Source organism: Pectinophora gossypiella, chromosome 27, assembly GCF_024362695.1.
Source record: "Pectinophora gossypiella chromosome 27, ilPecGoss1.1, whole genome shotgun sequence".
In the NCBI taxonomy this organism is placed as follows: Eukaryota; Metazoa; Arthropoda; class Insecta; order Lepidoptera; family Gelechiidae; genus Pectinophora; species Pectinophora gossypiella.
The window spans coordinates 2,186,200-2,199,971 of NC_065430.1; the positions used below are offsets into that span (position 1 = coordinate 2,186,200).

At 39.7% G+C, this 13,772-nt stretch overlaps 2 protein-coding genes across 4 annotated transcripts in view; one reads left to right on the forward strand and one right to left on the reverse strand.

Moving 5' to 3' along the window:
- LOC126378889 (PR domain zinc finger protein 5-like) overlaps positions 1-10,980 on the reverse strand; it is a 34,022-nt gene extending 23,042 nt beyond the window's left edge. The window contains exon 1 of one of the 3 annotated variants that reach the window (XM_050027383.1): positions 10,618-10,980. In XM_050027383.1, coding sequence (XP_049883340.1) covers positions 10,618-10,764 — 147 coding nt within the window. In that variant the 5' untranslated portion in view covers positions 10,765-10,980. The remainder of the gene's footprint in view (positions 1-10,617) is intronic. The other 2 variants (XM_050027384.1, XM_050027382.1) reach the window with 2 other exon arrangements.
- LOC126378837 (uncharacterized) overlaps positions 1-13,772 on the forward strand; it is a 30,011-nt gene that overhangs the window by 6,143 nt on the left and 10,096 nt on the right. Inside the window, exons 2-6 of the mRNA XM_050027269.1 lie at positions 5,279-5,424; positions 6,383-7,433; positions 8,167-8,354; positions 9,059-9,195; positions 9,941-10,056. Coding sequence (XP_049883226.1) covers positions 5,279-5,424; positions 6,383-7,433; positions 8,167-8,354; positions 9,059-9,195; positions 9,941-10,056 — 1,638 coding nt within the window. The remainder of the gene's footprint in view (positions 1-5,278; positions 5,425-6,382; positions 7,434-8,166; positions 8,355-9,058; positions 9,196-9,940; positions 10,057-13,772) is intronic.

Here is a 13,772-nt window from a genome sequence, read left to right on the forward strand (position 1 = left end):
ATAAATTGTATGTAAATAAAGTAGTCTCCACCAACCCGCAGTGGAGCAGCGTGGTGGAGTATGCTCCATACCCCCTCCGGTTGATTGAGGGGAGGCCTGTGCCCAGCATTGGGACGTATATAGGCTGTTGATGATGAAATAAAGCAGTGTGGTAGGTTTAAAAAGAAGACAAGTACTACGGCATGCAGATAGAATATATATCAGCACATTGGTGCTAATTCCTGTAAATACCATCTAATTTTATTTTAAGTTATATCTGTCATTTTCTTATCCGCCGAAAAGGAAAGGGACGGGTAATCGACAAGCATAAAATTTATGGAACACACGTCAATTTTAAGCACAAATCTAAACCAACCGTCTAAAAATTTTACATCCGTCAATAACCCGACACAGTTAAGTAGACAGCACGTCAAACGGATTGCATACCAGGGACGTACCTTTTGATTCGCCCGGGTTATTCATTCATTCACTCATTCTTCCTAAAATTAAGAGCTGTGAATCATCCGTCCCTTTCCTTTTCGACGGATATGAAAATGACGGATATAACTTTAAATAAAATTAGGCGGTGTCTGCAGGAATTGGGGCCATTGTTTGCATTGGGCACTTACTTTTATATGCGCAAATGTCAAATTGCAATATTGCTTTCTTAGATGAAATGATTCGATGTGGCCATTATAACCCCCCAGATCTTAGAATTGATCATTTCATGATGTGCTCGATCATTTAATGAAATGGTCATATTTCATGAACATCGCTTGGAAAGGACCGGGTGAGAGCCTTCAGCGCTCCCCATTTGTCCGGCCAAGTAGTTAATGCCATCTACGGCAAATCTACAATAAGTCACGTCAAAAAAAAAAAAAGCTTGGAAAGTCCGTCATTTCACAAACTAAACACAGAACTGGGTATTAAGTAATAGATATGTTTATCAAGGATAGTGTTCACAGACCTGTTATCTTTTAATTGCGATCATAATGTTATTACACCATGTGTACACAGCTTTATCACTTGATTGTCTGTAACTAGGAGGATAATCACTACATAGTATAAATAAAATGTAGTCGCTTTTTACCCACGACGGAACGGAGCAGGTATATGCGTTTAGGGTGAGAGATGTTTGTGTGTGCGTTTGTGCATAGTAATGTTATCACTTATCTTCTAAATTAATGATCCGATTTTGATGCGGTTTTCATTCTGTCCCTATATCCCTATGTACGCTTAAATCTTTAAAACTACGCAACGGATTTTGATGCGGTTTATTTAATAGATAGAGTGATTCAAGAGGAAGGTTTATATGTATAATAACATCCATTAAATAGTGGAGAAATACTGTTATTTTTGAGGTTTTTAATTTGATGTCGTAAATAATTTCATTTTTACACATTGTTTTAAGTTTACGCGGTTATTATCATAATTAAAGCACATAATAACGGGTTCTTACCGCGTTTTAATGGGGATATGAGACTCCCGATATTCCCGTTATTATGTGCTTTAATTATAATTTCATTTTTTCCTCAGCATCGCACCCGAGCGAAGCCGGGGCGGGTCGCTAGTAATTATTATATCGAATGGTGCTGATTCCGGTTCACACTATCTAATTTTATTTAAGATATACCTATCATTTTCTTATCCGCTGAAAAGGAAAGGGACGGATGATTGACAATTTATTTAATTGACAATACCGATTTCGTGGGATCCCGATCTCGCGAGATCCCGTCTAATATTTCGAGATCAATCCCGAAGCATAAAATGACGAGACCCCGTTCGAGATTGACAGGATTGGGCGGCAGTAGTCTTTTTTACGTAGCTCTTTTTTTAAATCACCCGTAACTACTTTCTAATCTCCTTGAGTTATACTTTTTGTTTTGATTATGCTGATATCGAAAGAAAACTTAATTATTTAGTTAGTAATATGGATGAATAAAGGTTTTGTTTTCTTTCAAAAAATATTTTGTTTTAATTAACCTCACTATCACAAACAAGCAGTTTTCATCGTTTTCTGTCATCGTAACTTTATATTTTTTTATGAACTAGACGAGATCCCGAAATTTTCGGGATCTCGCGTGATTGATATTTCCAATGCGGGATCTCGAATTTGCGATATCGAGTCGGGATTGCATTCACTAGACCGGCATTAAAACCGTGGAGATTTCTTTATTTATTCAATAGTGTAATTAATTAGTAGTATACTTCCGAAGTACTAACTGTAACAATAGCGATATATTGCATTGAGGCAAACCTGCAAGGTTTAGCAATGCGATTCAATTGTATCATTATGTAAAAAGTTTTCAACAATAAATAAAAAAAAGATGTTTCATCTTGCTTCTGACAGAGAAGAGTTCTCTAAGCTGACGGCCAACGTTCAGTAATGGACAGGCACTGGAAAAGAAAAAGAAACATTACTTCGACACTGGCAGAATGGTCGTACTCCTAAACGACCCATTGCCATAACCTACAAAAAAAGAAAAAAAAAAAAAAAGAAAAATTAAAGCAAATCCTTCCCTCCGTCCTCGCCTCATTAGGGACATGGCGTGAAGCAAATCGCAACATGATAAGAACGTACCTATCAACAAAGTCGTTAACTAGCTTTGATTGTTTTAAATTATTGCGTCCTATAAAGAGATTTCAAAGACAATAGTGCTCATTAAGCAAAGTAATTATGAAATGGTTATTGTACTGGATTCCTTTTAAACAAATATCTTTGCACGAGTTTTCTTGTTATGAATTTTAATAAAGAAAAATGTAATATAGATAAGTGCGACATTTTGGCCCCGATTCCTGCAGACACCGCCTAATTTTATTTAAAGTTATATCCGTCATTTTCATATCCGTCGAAAAGGAAAGGGACGAATGATTCACAGCTCTTAATTTTAGGAAGAATGAGTGAATGAATGAATAACCCGGGCGAATCAAAAGGTACGTCGCTGGTATGCAATCCGTTTGACGTGCTGTCTACTTAACTGTGTCGGGTTATTGACGGATGTAAAATTTTTAGACGGTTGGTTTAGATTTGTGCTTAAAATTGACGTGTGTTCCATAAATTTTATGCTTGTCGATTACCCGTCCCTTTCCTTTTCGGCGGATAAGAAAATGACAGATATAACTTAAAATAAAATTAGATGGTATTTACAGGAATTACCACCTTTGTCACGTTTTTCTGTGAGGTCACAATGTGCTTTTTTAAACAAATTCCATAGTATGAAAAAGCATACTGTGAAGTCACAGAAAAACGTGATAAAATCTCGGAGTTATTATTATTTACATTTTTCGTTTTTAAACTTCATAAATAACTTAATAGAAAAAAGAAAATGTTTTTCGTTAGTTTTAGATGTGTCTTTATTTAGTAATCACTAATCACAATTTCATAATTTATCTAGAACCGAGTTTGTAGAAAAAAGGAAATGCTACGGCTGTGGCGTCATAGAAAAACGTGACAAAGAGTCGTTTTTATTATTATTTTCTTGATTGAAATTCATAAATAAGTTAAATAGAAAAAAGTACGTAGTAAGTAAGTAAGTAAGTAGTTTGTTACCTTTAGATTGGTCTTTATTTAGTAATCAGATTTTCATAATTTATCTTTGACCTAGGAAACTGCCCAATTCTGTGGTCTCTGCCTACCGCAAACGTAATAATTCATCTCTAATTTAAGAGCCAGCCTTGTCGGTGTAGCATCCTCCGTGCTACTTTTTAGGGAAAAATAGAGATCGGGCCTAAACCACCACGCCGGGACCAACGGCTTAACGTGCCTTCCGAAGCACGGAGGAGCTCGAGATGAAACTGTTTTTTGTGGTCACCCATCCTATGACCGGCCTTTGCGAAAGTTGCCGCTGCGCCACCGAGCTCCTTGCCGGGCCGGCCGGCCTTTTTTTTTTAATTTGCCGCAGATGGCATTAACTACAAAAACGTAATATTATGTATAAATATATACTCGATCTACCTCGACGTCCGTCACTTACCTACAAGAAGGTTTATCGCCTTACGATGAGTCTATAAGGAAAATTGTTACTGTCACATGATGGTGATGTAATATACCTAAACGAAGAAAGATAATGGTGATGATTTCAGCAATATAATGTACCCACTTTAGGACTCTGTCGCACTAACATATTTGACATTTAGTGAGACTTACAGTTCAATTTGTCAAAAAAGTTAATGTGACATGGTACGGTCATAAGCATTAATATGTATACACTTTGGTACCATGTCACATTAACTTTTTTGACAAATTGAACTGTAAGTCTCAATAAATGTCAAATATGTTTGTGCGACAGAGTCCTAAAGTGGGTACATTATATTGCTCATGACTGTACCAAAGTGTGTACATATTAATTCTCGTGACCGTACACACCATAAAATTATATTTTAAGTTATACCTGTCGTTTTCTTATCCGCTGAAAAGGAAAGGGACGGGTAATCGACAAGCATAAAAGTTATGGAACACACGTCTAGTTTAGGAAGAAACCGCAGAAATTTTTTGATGATTAATGAAATGATGAAAGGTGATGATGATGAAATCTAAGCCTCCACCCTCGGAGTAGACTCCTACTCCGAACCCCAAACGAATTAACTCAAAAGTCCGCATAAACTTTCGAGTTATGAAGCGGCTTCGGCGAAAACAGGCAGATACACTTTGTTTATTGAATACTCCGATATAATAACACTCGCGAATGTCTTCCGATCTGTGTGTCGACTTAATGCGATCATTTACCACAAAACACCACTTCGTATTAATTATTTAGATTATTCAATGAATAAAGCAACTGTCCCGTTCCCGTTTCCCTCCAAAAAGCCACAAACACGTCACATTGCGCGTCATAGTAGATAAATAATTGAAAAAGTTTGTTATTTACCAATGGCTGTATATTCGTTACTCGTTATCAAATAACCGAGTTATTCGGCCGAGTACGAGTATCAAAAAACCCGCCGAGTGATGATGATGAAGATGATGCGCTCCAGCCGATTTCGGCTACGGCGACTGCTTCAACTCCGACGTTCATGTGCTCGCATGTGGCTTATATAGCTAATCTTATTGGAAAAGATCCTCGCACATAGCGGGCATGTGAGTACACCATTTAAATATGTATAATTGATCGCCATAGGCGGTCGGGCTTTCAATTCATCGCGCTTGGCGTCAAGCTCTAAGCGCCGTCGATGTTCAAATTCATGAACTTTGGTGTGAACCAAAGCTCTCCATTCCGGACGTTTAGCGGCTAGATTGTCCCACTGACAACTATCAAACGAGTACTCGGCCCATCTCTAGTTATTATTCTCGTTATTCCAGCTCTCGGGCCAATTCTTCCGCAACTGAACGTGTTCGGTCGTCAGCTGGGCGTGTCCCCGGAAGCCATGGGGCTGGTCACCGCGGTGCTACCGCTGCTCTGGGCCGCTGCTAAACCCACGTTTGGATACGTCGTCGACTACTGGCCGGTGAGACAACAAATCAAATCATAACACATATACTTTAGTTTGATGAACTCGGTGGCGCAGCGGTAAACGCGCTCGGTCTGCAATTGTTGAAGTTAAGCACCTTTCGCAAAGGCCGGTCATAGGATGGGTGACCACAAAAAAAATTTTTCGCCTCGAGCTCCTCCGTGCTTCGGAAGGCACGTTAAGCCGTTGGTCCCGGCTGCATTAACAGTCGTTAATAACCACCAATCCGCACTGGGCCCGCGTGGTGGTTTAAGGCCCGATCTCCCTATCCATCCATAGGGAAGGCCCGTGCCCCAGCAGTGGGGATGTTAATGGGCACCAGCCCATTTGTTTGGATCATAAATGAAGGTATGGGCGATAGGCTGATCCCTTATCACCATAAGGTTCATCATATCCATCTTTGGACCTCGTATCAACAGTGGCTGCAAGTTGTCTTTGATCACTTGTGGCTCTGCCCACCCCATTAGGGATTACGGGCGTGAGTTTATGTATGTATGTATAAATGAAGGTGAAGGAAAACATCGTGAGGAAACCCACATTCACACACACACACACCCGAAAATGCATACGAAAATTTATAAAACATTTAGCAACAGTGCAAAGTGGCCTTACTGCTCTGAACCAATTTTTTCGAGATAAAACTAGAAGCTTAAATGTGGGTGGCAGCACTGTTGAGTGTTTCTAATTTTTGACAGTTCTCCATAACTGGCCAGCTGAATTTCGTGATAAATTGCCATAAAATGAGCAACTTGGAGTGAATACCGTCTGAAGGAAAACAGACGGTTGGAAATAGAATGGCCTCGCAGTTCAGAGGGGAAATGCTGCCAGCGTTTTGGACGCTCTGCCTCAGTGTGGCCTGCTGGAAGAAGTATTCTATTTATAATAAGTTGGTGTTGTTTTTGTAGTCATTTTTTCTTTTCAGAAATAAAATATAAAAGTACTTTCTCTGTTCCAGACCCACAGAAAGCTCGTATTCATGCTGCTGATAACGCTGATGACGGGATCCTACTGCGGGCTCTGGTTCATACCGATGCCAGAAAATACCGACAGCAACGAATCCACAATATTAGAATACGTATATAAACTGAACGATACCGTTCAAGTCAAACCATATCATGAAATCGATAAAGATGCACTTGAAAGGTACGATTGTCATTGGTCCTGTTCCAAAGACAATAAGTTCGAAATATATCTAGCTAATACTAGTTACATCAACACCGTTTACGTTAAAGACGAGAGAAATGCTTCCTGCTCTTTCTTACACATGGATATTGATATGAGTGAAGAGAGATGCGTGCCGAAAGAGAATTGCAATTTGATGTGTTTTGAAGACGAATTTATCGTTAATAGCACTCTTAATCTTAATAGAACTAAAAGGGAAGTTGATGGTAAAGTTAATAACAACTTAGATGTGAACAGTGATAAACAGGTTGCGACGAAGGAACATAATAAAGTAAAGAATAGTGAATTCGATAAAAATATCGACTCTAATACTGCTATAAGTGACGATATAACCAGTAAAAATGCACCCGTGGACAATGAAAGTACTTCCACAAACATAAATACTATTAAAACTAACAATAACAACTTAACAGATACATCCAACGATATTAAAACATTTTCTCACAATACCAACACTAAAACGATTGATGAAGTTACTTCTAAAGATCTCAATACACTAGAATTGGTAGAAATCACATCAGAAGCTACAGTTTCTGCGAATACTGAAGAAATTGCTTTAAATAACACAGCCACACCAAAAATAGAAGAGGTCAAATCTCAGGACAGTGATATTAAAACCGTAGACTTGTCAAAGGACCCTCTAGGTCCTAACGATATGAGGGCTAAGATTTCGAAAGTAATACATAGGACCACAGAAGAGAAAAGCGAAGGAAACTTTTATGTGACTACTGTGTTTTGGAGTTTTGTCGTTTTGATGTGCATCGGTACTGTGGCTTTTAATGTGGCTAACTGTATTGGTGATGCTGTGTGCTTCGATGTACTTGGTAAGTTGGAATATCAAATATTTTTCATCACTATTCCTCTCCATGCTACTTTAAATATTTTTAATGGTTATAAATAGCCATGCGTATAGCAAAACCTAAGTATCATGTATACGGATAATAGATGGCGCTGTATAATTCCGACGTAATAATTACCTATTACCACAATGAAAATGAGCTCGGTGGCGCAGCGGTAAACGCGCTCGGTCTGCGATTGTTGAAGTTAAGCAACTTTCGCAAAGGCCGGTCATAGGATGGGTGACCATAAAAAAATGGTCCCGGCTGCATTAGCAGTCGTTAATAACTATCAATCCGCACTGGGCCTGCGTGATGGTTTAAGGCCCGATCTCCCTATCCATCCATAGGGAAAGCCCGTGCCCCAGCAGTGGGGACGTTAATGGGCTGATGATGATGATGATCACAATGTAATGGGAGAGGCATCATCGTCATTAATTTAAAACCCACTCTTGTTGGTGTAGCATTCTCTAAGTTACTTGTTTAGGGCAAAATAGGGCAGTGGTTTCCCTCATGCCTTGCGCCGAGTTGCATCCCGCAGTACTCTGTCTGACGCGAGTGTGATGACGCCCGTGAACTACTTGAAGATGACTTGAAGAGAGTAGTCTACTTCAAGGCGGTACCAGGACTCCTAATTTTCGCCCATATATAAAAATAAATATTGCTTGATATTTGGATCAGATTTGTATATAATTATGATGTTGTCTTTTCTTCTACCAAGGTCCAGAAAACGGGTCCAAATACGGGTCCCAGCGCGCGTGGGGCACCGCCGGGTACGGGATAACGGCTCTGTTGGGGGGCTGGCTGGTGGACGCGGTGTCTAAGGGGGGAGGCAAGAACTTCACGCCGGCGTTCGTGCTGGCGCTAGCGGCCGCCGCCGCTGACCTGCTCAGCTGCCGGTATCTCAAGGTACGCTACTGCTTTGCTGACAGGACTACAGTGACATTCTCACAGGACCACAGTGACGTACTAACAGGACCACAGTTACGGACTCACAGGACCACAATTACGGACTCACAGGACCACAGTTACGGACTCACAGGACCACAGTTAACGGACTCACAGGACCACAGTGACGAACTAACACGACCACAGTTACGGACTCACAGGACCACAGTTACGGACTCACAGGACCACAGTTAACGGTCTCACAGGACCACAGTTACGGACTCACAGGACCACAGTGATGTACTAACAGGACCACAGTTACGGACTCACAGGACCACAGTTACGGACTCACAGGACCACAGTTACGGACTCACAGGACCAGAGTGACGGACTCACTGGACCATTTCATAATTTATCTTTGACCTAGGAAACTACCTAATTATCAATGAGGGACTTTCCAGGCGACGTTCACCAAAAACAATATAGATGGCGCTGTTCAGTTTTAAGTAAGTAAGTAAAAAGTAAAAAAAGTAAAAAGTTGAGGAGCTCGGTGGCGCAGCGGTAAACGCGCTCGGTCTGCGATTGTTGAAGTTAAGCAACTTTCGCAAAGGCCGGTTATAGGATGAGAATGAGAATGACCTATTTCGTCCGCTTTACAGTATTCATTATTTCCAAGTCTTTTTGTTTGTATTAATTATTTCGTGTGTATTTATTTTCTGTTCCAGTTGCCATCTTTGTCGAGTCCTGATGACTCTGGCAAGGCGCTGCGTGAGGTGCTGAAGATCCCGCGGGTGATCGTGTTCATAATCTTCGCTGTGATCGCGGGGATGTTTGACAGCTTCATCATATACTATATGTTCTGGTAAGTTTGGCCAGTGTAAAGAATAAGAATAAATTTATTGCCAGTAACAATTTACATTTGCTATATGAACTAGGTAATTATGAATATTACGAATACGGGCAAAAGGAAATGGCTCAGCTTGTGCTGTGATGGAGCCATGCTATGGCGCCATCCAGCGCTGGTTTTCAGTCATTTCCATAAACAATAAAAAGACAATCAAATAAAATTATAAGTAGGTACTCTTGAGTGTGTGTATGTGTACGCGCGTGTGTGTGTGTGTGTGTGTGTCTGTGTGTGCGTGCGTGCGCGCGCGTGTTTGTAGGTTTTGTTTGTGTTTGAATGAATGTATATGTCAGAAGTAAACTATTTTAACAGTAATATAATGAATGGGGTTAGTATTTTGTCACAAATGATCTTTTAACTTGAGCATTTTCCAGTAGGAATGATTAAATTTTTGTGCAGTTAATTGTTTTTTTAATAAGGCTGATTTATATTAAGATTTAAAACAATTTATGTTCACTGTGGTCCCGTGGAACCACCGGATTATTCCACTATCGAGTCACGACTGAACTGCTGGAGAACTGGACAGTATCCCCAAAGGGGAAGACAGAGGTCTGCAATATATACATACACCCACTCCTCGCCAGCTGTGGCGAGGATCAGGCTCGACTCCCGGTGGGGATATATCGCAATTTTTTGATCACCCGATTGCCACGCCCGATGTCTTGTGTTTTGTTTTTGCCTAACCCGTAGATGTTTTCTGAAGGTTCCTGGAGGAGCTGGCTGAGCAGACAGGGTACACTGACAAGATCAAGCTGATCGAGGGCACCGTGGTCGCCGGCCAGAGCTTCATTGGGGAGATCGTCTTCTTCGCGCTCTCTGGTTAGACTCTAATACTTTTAATTTACATAAGTACAAAAAGCTGTTCCAATATAATAGGCTAGTTTTCAACTAGTCAAATCAGTTACTTTTACAAAACGAAAAACGAAATTACTAAGGAATTGGTAGGAAAAAGAATCCTGTGACGTCATAGAAAAATGTGATATAATGTCGCACTTATTGTTACATTTTGCGTGCGTGAGACGTTGCGTGCGTGTGTGAGACGTTGCGTGCGTGTGTGAGAGGTGGCATGTGTGCGAGAGAGGTTGCGCGCTCGTGTGTGAGAGGTTGCGTGTGTGTTTGAGAGGTTGCGTGCCTGTGTCAGAGGTTGCGTGCGTGTGTGAGAGGTTGCGTGCGTGTGTGAGAAGTTGCGTGCGTGCGTAAAACGTGATGAGAGATAAGCTTTTCATCGGTTACAGTATTTTTCGATTTATAATTATTGTTTTAATGCTAGATTGTACAGTAGTTGACGTTTCAACTTTCTGCCTTAATCTTCTTCGACGTACCGATGACAGTTTAGTGCAGGCAGACGTGGCCCAGACACGAAAGCAAGCTCTGTCTTACCGTCGGCGCTGATTCCTCCCCAAACCGTCCACGAACCGCCACCATAGCTGACCTTTTCTTCAATGCAGCATTGTGCATAGCGTTCTCCGTCTCTTCTGTAGACCTTGTTCCTTCCGTCGTTACCATACAGCATAATTTTACACTCATCAGAAAAGAGAACTTTGCTCCACTGTAGGTATGACCAATTTAGATGCTCACGTGCAAAGTTAAGGCGCGCTCTTCGATGGTCTGCAGTTAATTTCGGCCCATTTGCTGGCTTATGCGGTACCAGTCCACGATCCTTCAACCTTCTTCTAATTGTAGAGTCACTTACAGCCACCCTTCGTACAACACGAAGCCGCTGCTGCAGTTGAAAAGCGTTAAGGCGTCGATTTCTTAAAGAAGTTGTTACAATAAATCGATCATCTCGCTTAGAAGTGACCCGATTCCTGCCAGATCCTGAACGGCGCGTGAACAAACCAGTCTCCCGATAACGTTTATAGACTCTATGAACAGATGACAGGCTTAGATGCAGTCTTGCAGCCACAGCACGCTGACTAAGGCCAGAATCCAGCAATGCCACAACTTGGGCGGCTTCTGTGGGCGAAGTATCCATACGTTTTAGAAAAAAAACCTTTTTTCAGACGTCCCAAAGTCACAGTATTGAAATAAAAAACAAAAAGTTTAAGGATAGGCGCCAATTTTTAGTTATTAAACGCTAAATGTACTCCAACCCTAAACACACATTTGTCTCAAAACAGTGATTCATTTCGTTTATAAGATAAACAAATGAAATTCTAATTTTGGTCCTAGCAACATCTTTTTAACTTGCTCTGTCTTAAAATATTGTTTTTATTGTGAAATAGTGCCGAAATTGATCGGATTTTTTGTGAAATTGTGAGTTGACACCTTAATTAACGGAATTCAACAAGTGTTATATGATTATAAAGATTTAATCCGCATTAAACTTAAAAATACGACTCATAAGTGAAGTGTTGTGTTAAAACGCGTAAGCGCCTGCGATTTCACGGCGCTTAAGCCCCTTCTCTCGCGACGAACGCGGGCCAGCGGACCGGCGGCGAATAGGTACTTGCTGCAGGACCGGTTTATTCACTGTGCTGGCATCGAGCGTCATACAAAATACTCGAGGAGAATAATCACATCAATCGAAACTGTGAACAATATATTTGAATACCCTATACAAATTAACTCACTACACTACTCCCAATATTCGACTTTTTTTTTTTTTTTTTAACGAAAATGGACCAAACTTTGAACAAGTATGATGATGAAAATCAATCAATGGATATGTCAATTGCCAATGAAGGAAATCAAGCATCCCCGGACTATGTCACGAATCGTCGTCAACAAAAAGACCACTTTCCAACGCAGGCGTCCTCCGGAAACGCTTTTGAAGATTTTAAGGTAGAAATGAGAAAATTGTGGACTTTCTTTGCTAAACAGCAGCAAGAACAGTTTGATAACGTTAACTCCACCCTACAAACAATAAAGGAAACTAACCAAAATATACAAACTTCGATCGATTTTGTTTTGGATCAAAACGAAAAACTGAAGAATAGAGTATTGGAATTAGAAGGAGAGGTGAAACATAACCTGGAATATATATATATTTTAGAAAATAAGCTGGAAGATTCACAGATAAACTCACGAAAGGGCAATTTAGAAATTAAAAATGTTCCAAAAAAATCACCCGAAACCAAAGATGATCTAATTAATATGGTTGTTACACTCTCCAATAACATAAATTGTCCAATAGCAAAGACCGACATAAAAGACATATACAGAGTAAAAGGGAGAAATTCAGATAAAACAAATACTCCAATTGTCATCGAAACTGGCTCTGCTATATTGAAAAACGACATCCTTAAGTCTGCCAAATTATTTAACATAAAAAACCAAAACAGTAAGTTACGCACCCTGCATCTTGGCCTTAAAACAAACGAAGATATCCCAATTTATTTGTCAGAACATCTTACTCCCAAAGCTTCCCGATTACATTACCTGGCCCGTGATGTTGCCAGAACCAAAGGATACAAGTACTGTTGGACAGCATACGGCAAGGTTTACCTCCGGAGGGACGAAAACTCTCCTATTATGAACATAATAAATGAAGAACAAGCGCATCACTTACAATTAAAAGACTGACTAGTTCTATATTTTCGCAACTACGTATATTTTATAGATAACTTATCTGTACTCGTTTCTAATTATAACGCTTTGTTTTTATGCTGTTTACAAATTTATAACAATAGTTCATTTTGTTTTTTTAACCTGTTTAGCTTACTACACACCTCACGCACACTTGCACAACACTCAAACACATATTGTATACACACACAACACACAAAAAATAACGCCACTATTCAAACTAATTATGCTCTAATTAAATGTTTTGTACATGTCCTGAAATATAGCCTACGAATTCTACCCTTTAATATAGTCTGTTCTCATTGTTTTTGCAACTATATGACCCGACAATCATTGACGAGTGTACCTATGAACAAACAAAATGGGTGATACCTTTTGCACCATTAACGATCTTGATCAGTTTCAAATTGCAGAATCATTTTCCTGTGGTATTGATCAACTAAATAATAAACTGCCTATAAATAGAAATGATCTGACAATAATTCAACAGAATATTCGAAGCATCAACTGCAATTTCAATGACTTTATGACTACTATGGCTAACATTTCTTTTGAACCAGATATAATCATCTTTACGGAGTGTAGACTTGATGATATGAAGCCTATCCCTATACTCCAAGGATATGACAGATATTCAACTACCCACCATGTCAATCAAAATGATGGTATTGTCGTTTACATAACTAACAGTCTTAAACATAAAATAAAGGAAATAAATATAGCGCAATCTTCCTGCCTACAGATAGATATATTAAATAACTCTATTCTTGCCATTTACAGATCACCCTCATTTAACGATGCAGAAAACTTTGTTGAATCCTTGTCAACATTTTTAGAATCAAGGGCAGATTGTAAACGTAGTAATAATATTATTATCGCAGGGGACATTAATATTAATATCGCCCAAAAACAACATGAACACTATTACGAACATAAAAATAGAATTAATTACCTAAATACATTGTCAGCTCTTGGTATACTACCGGGTCATACTATCCCAACAAGGG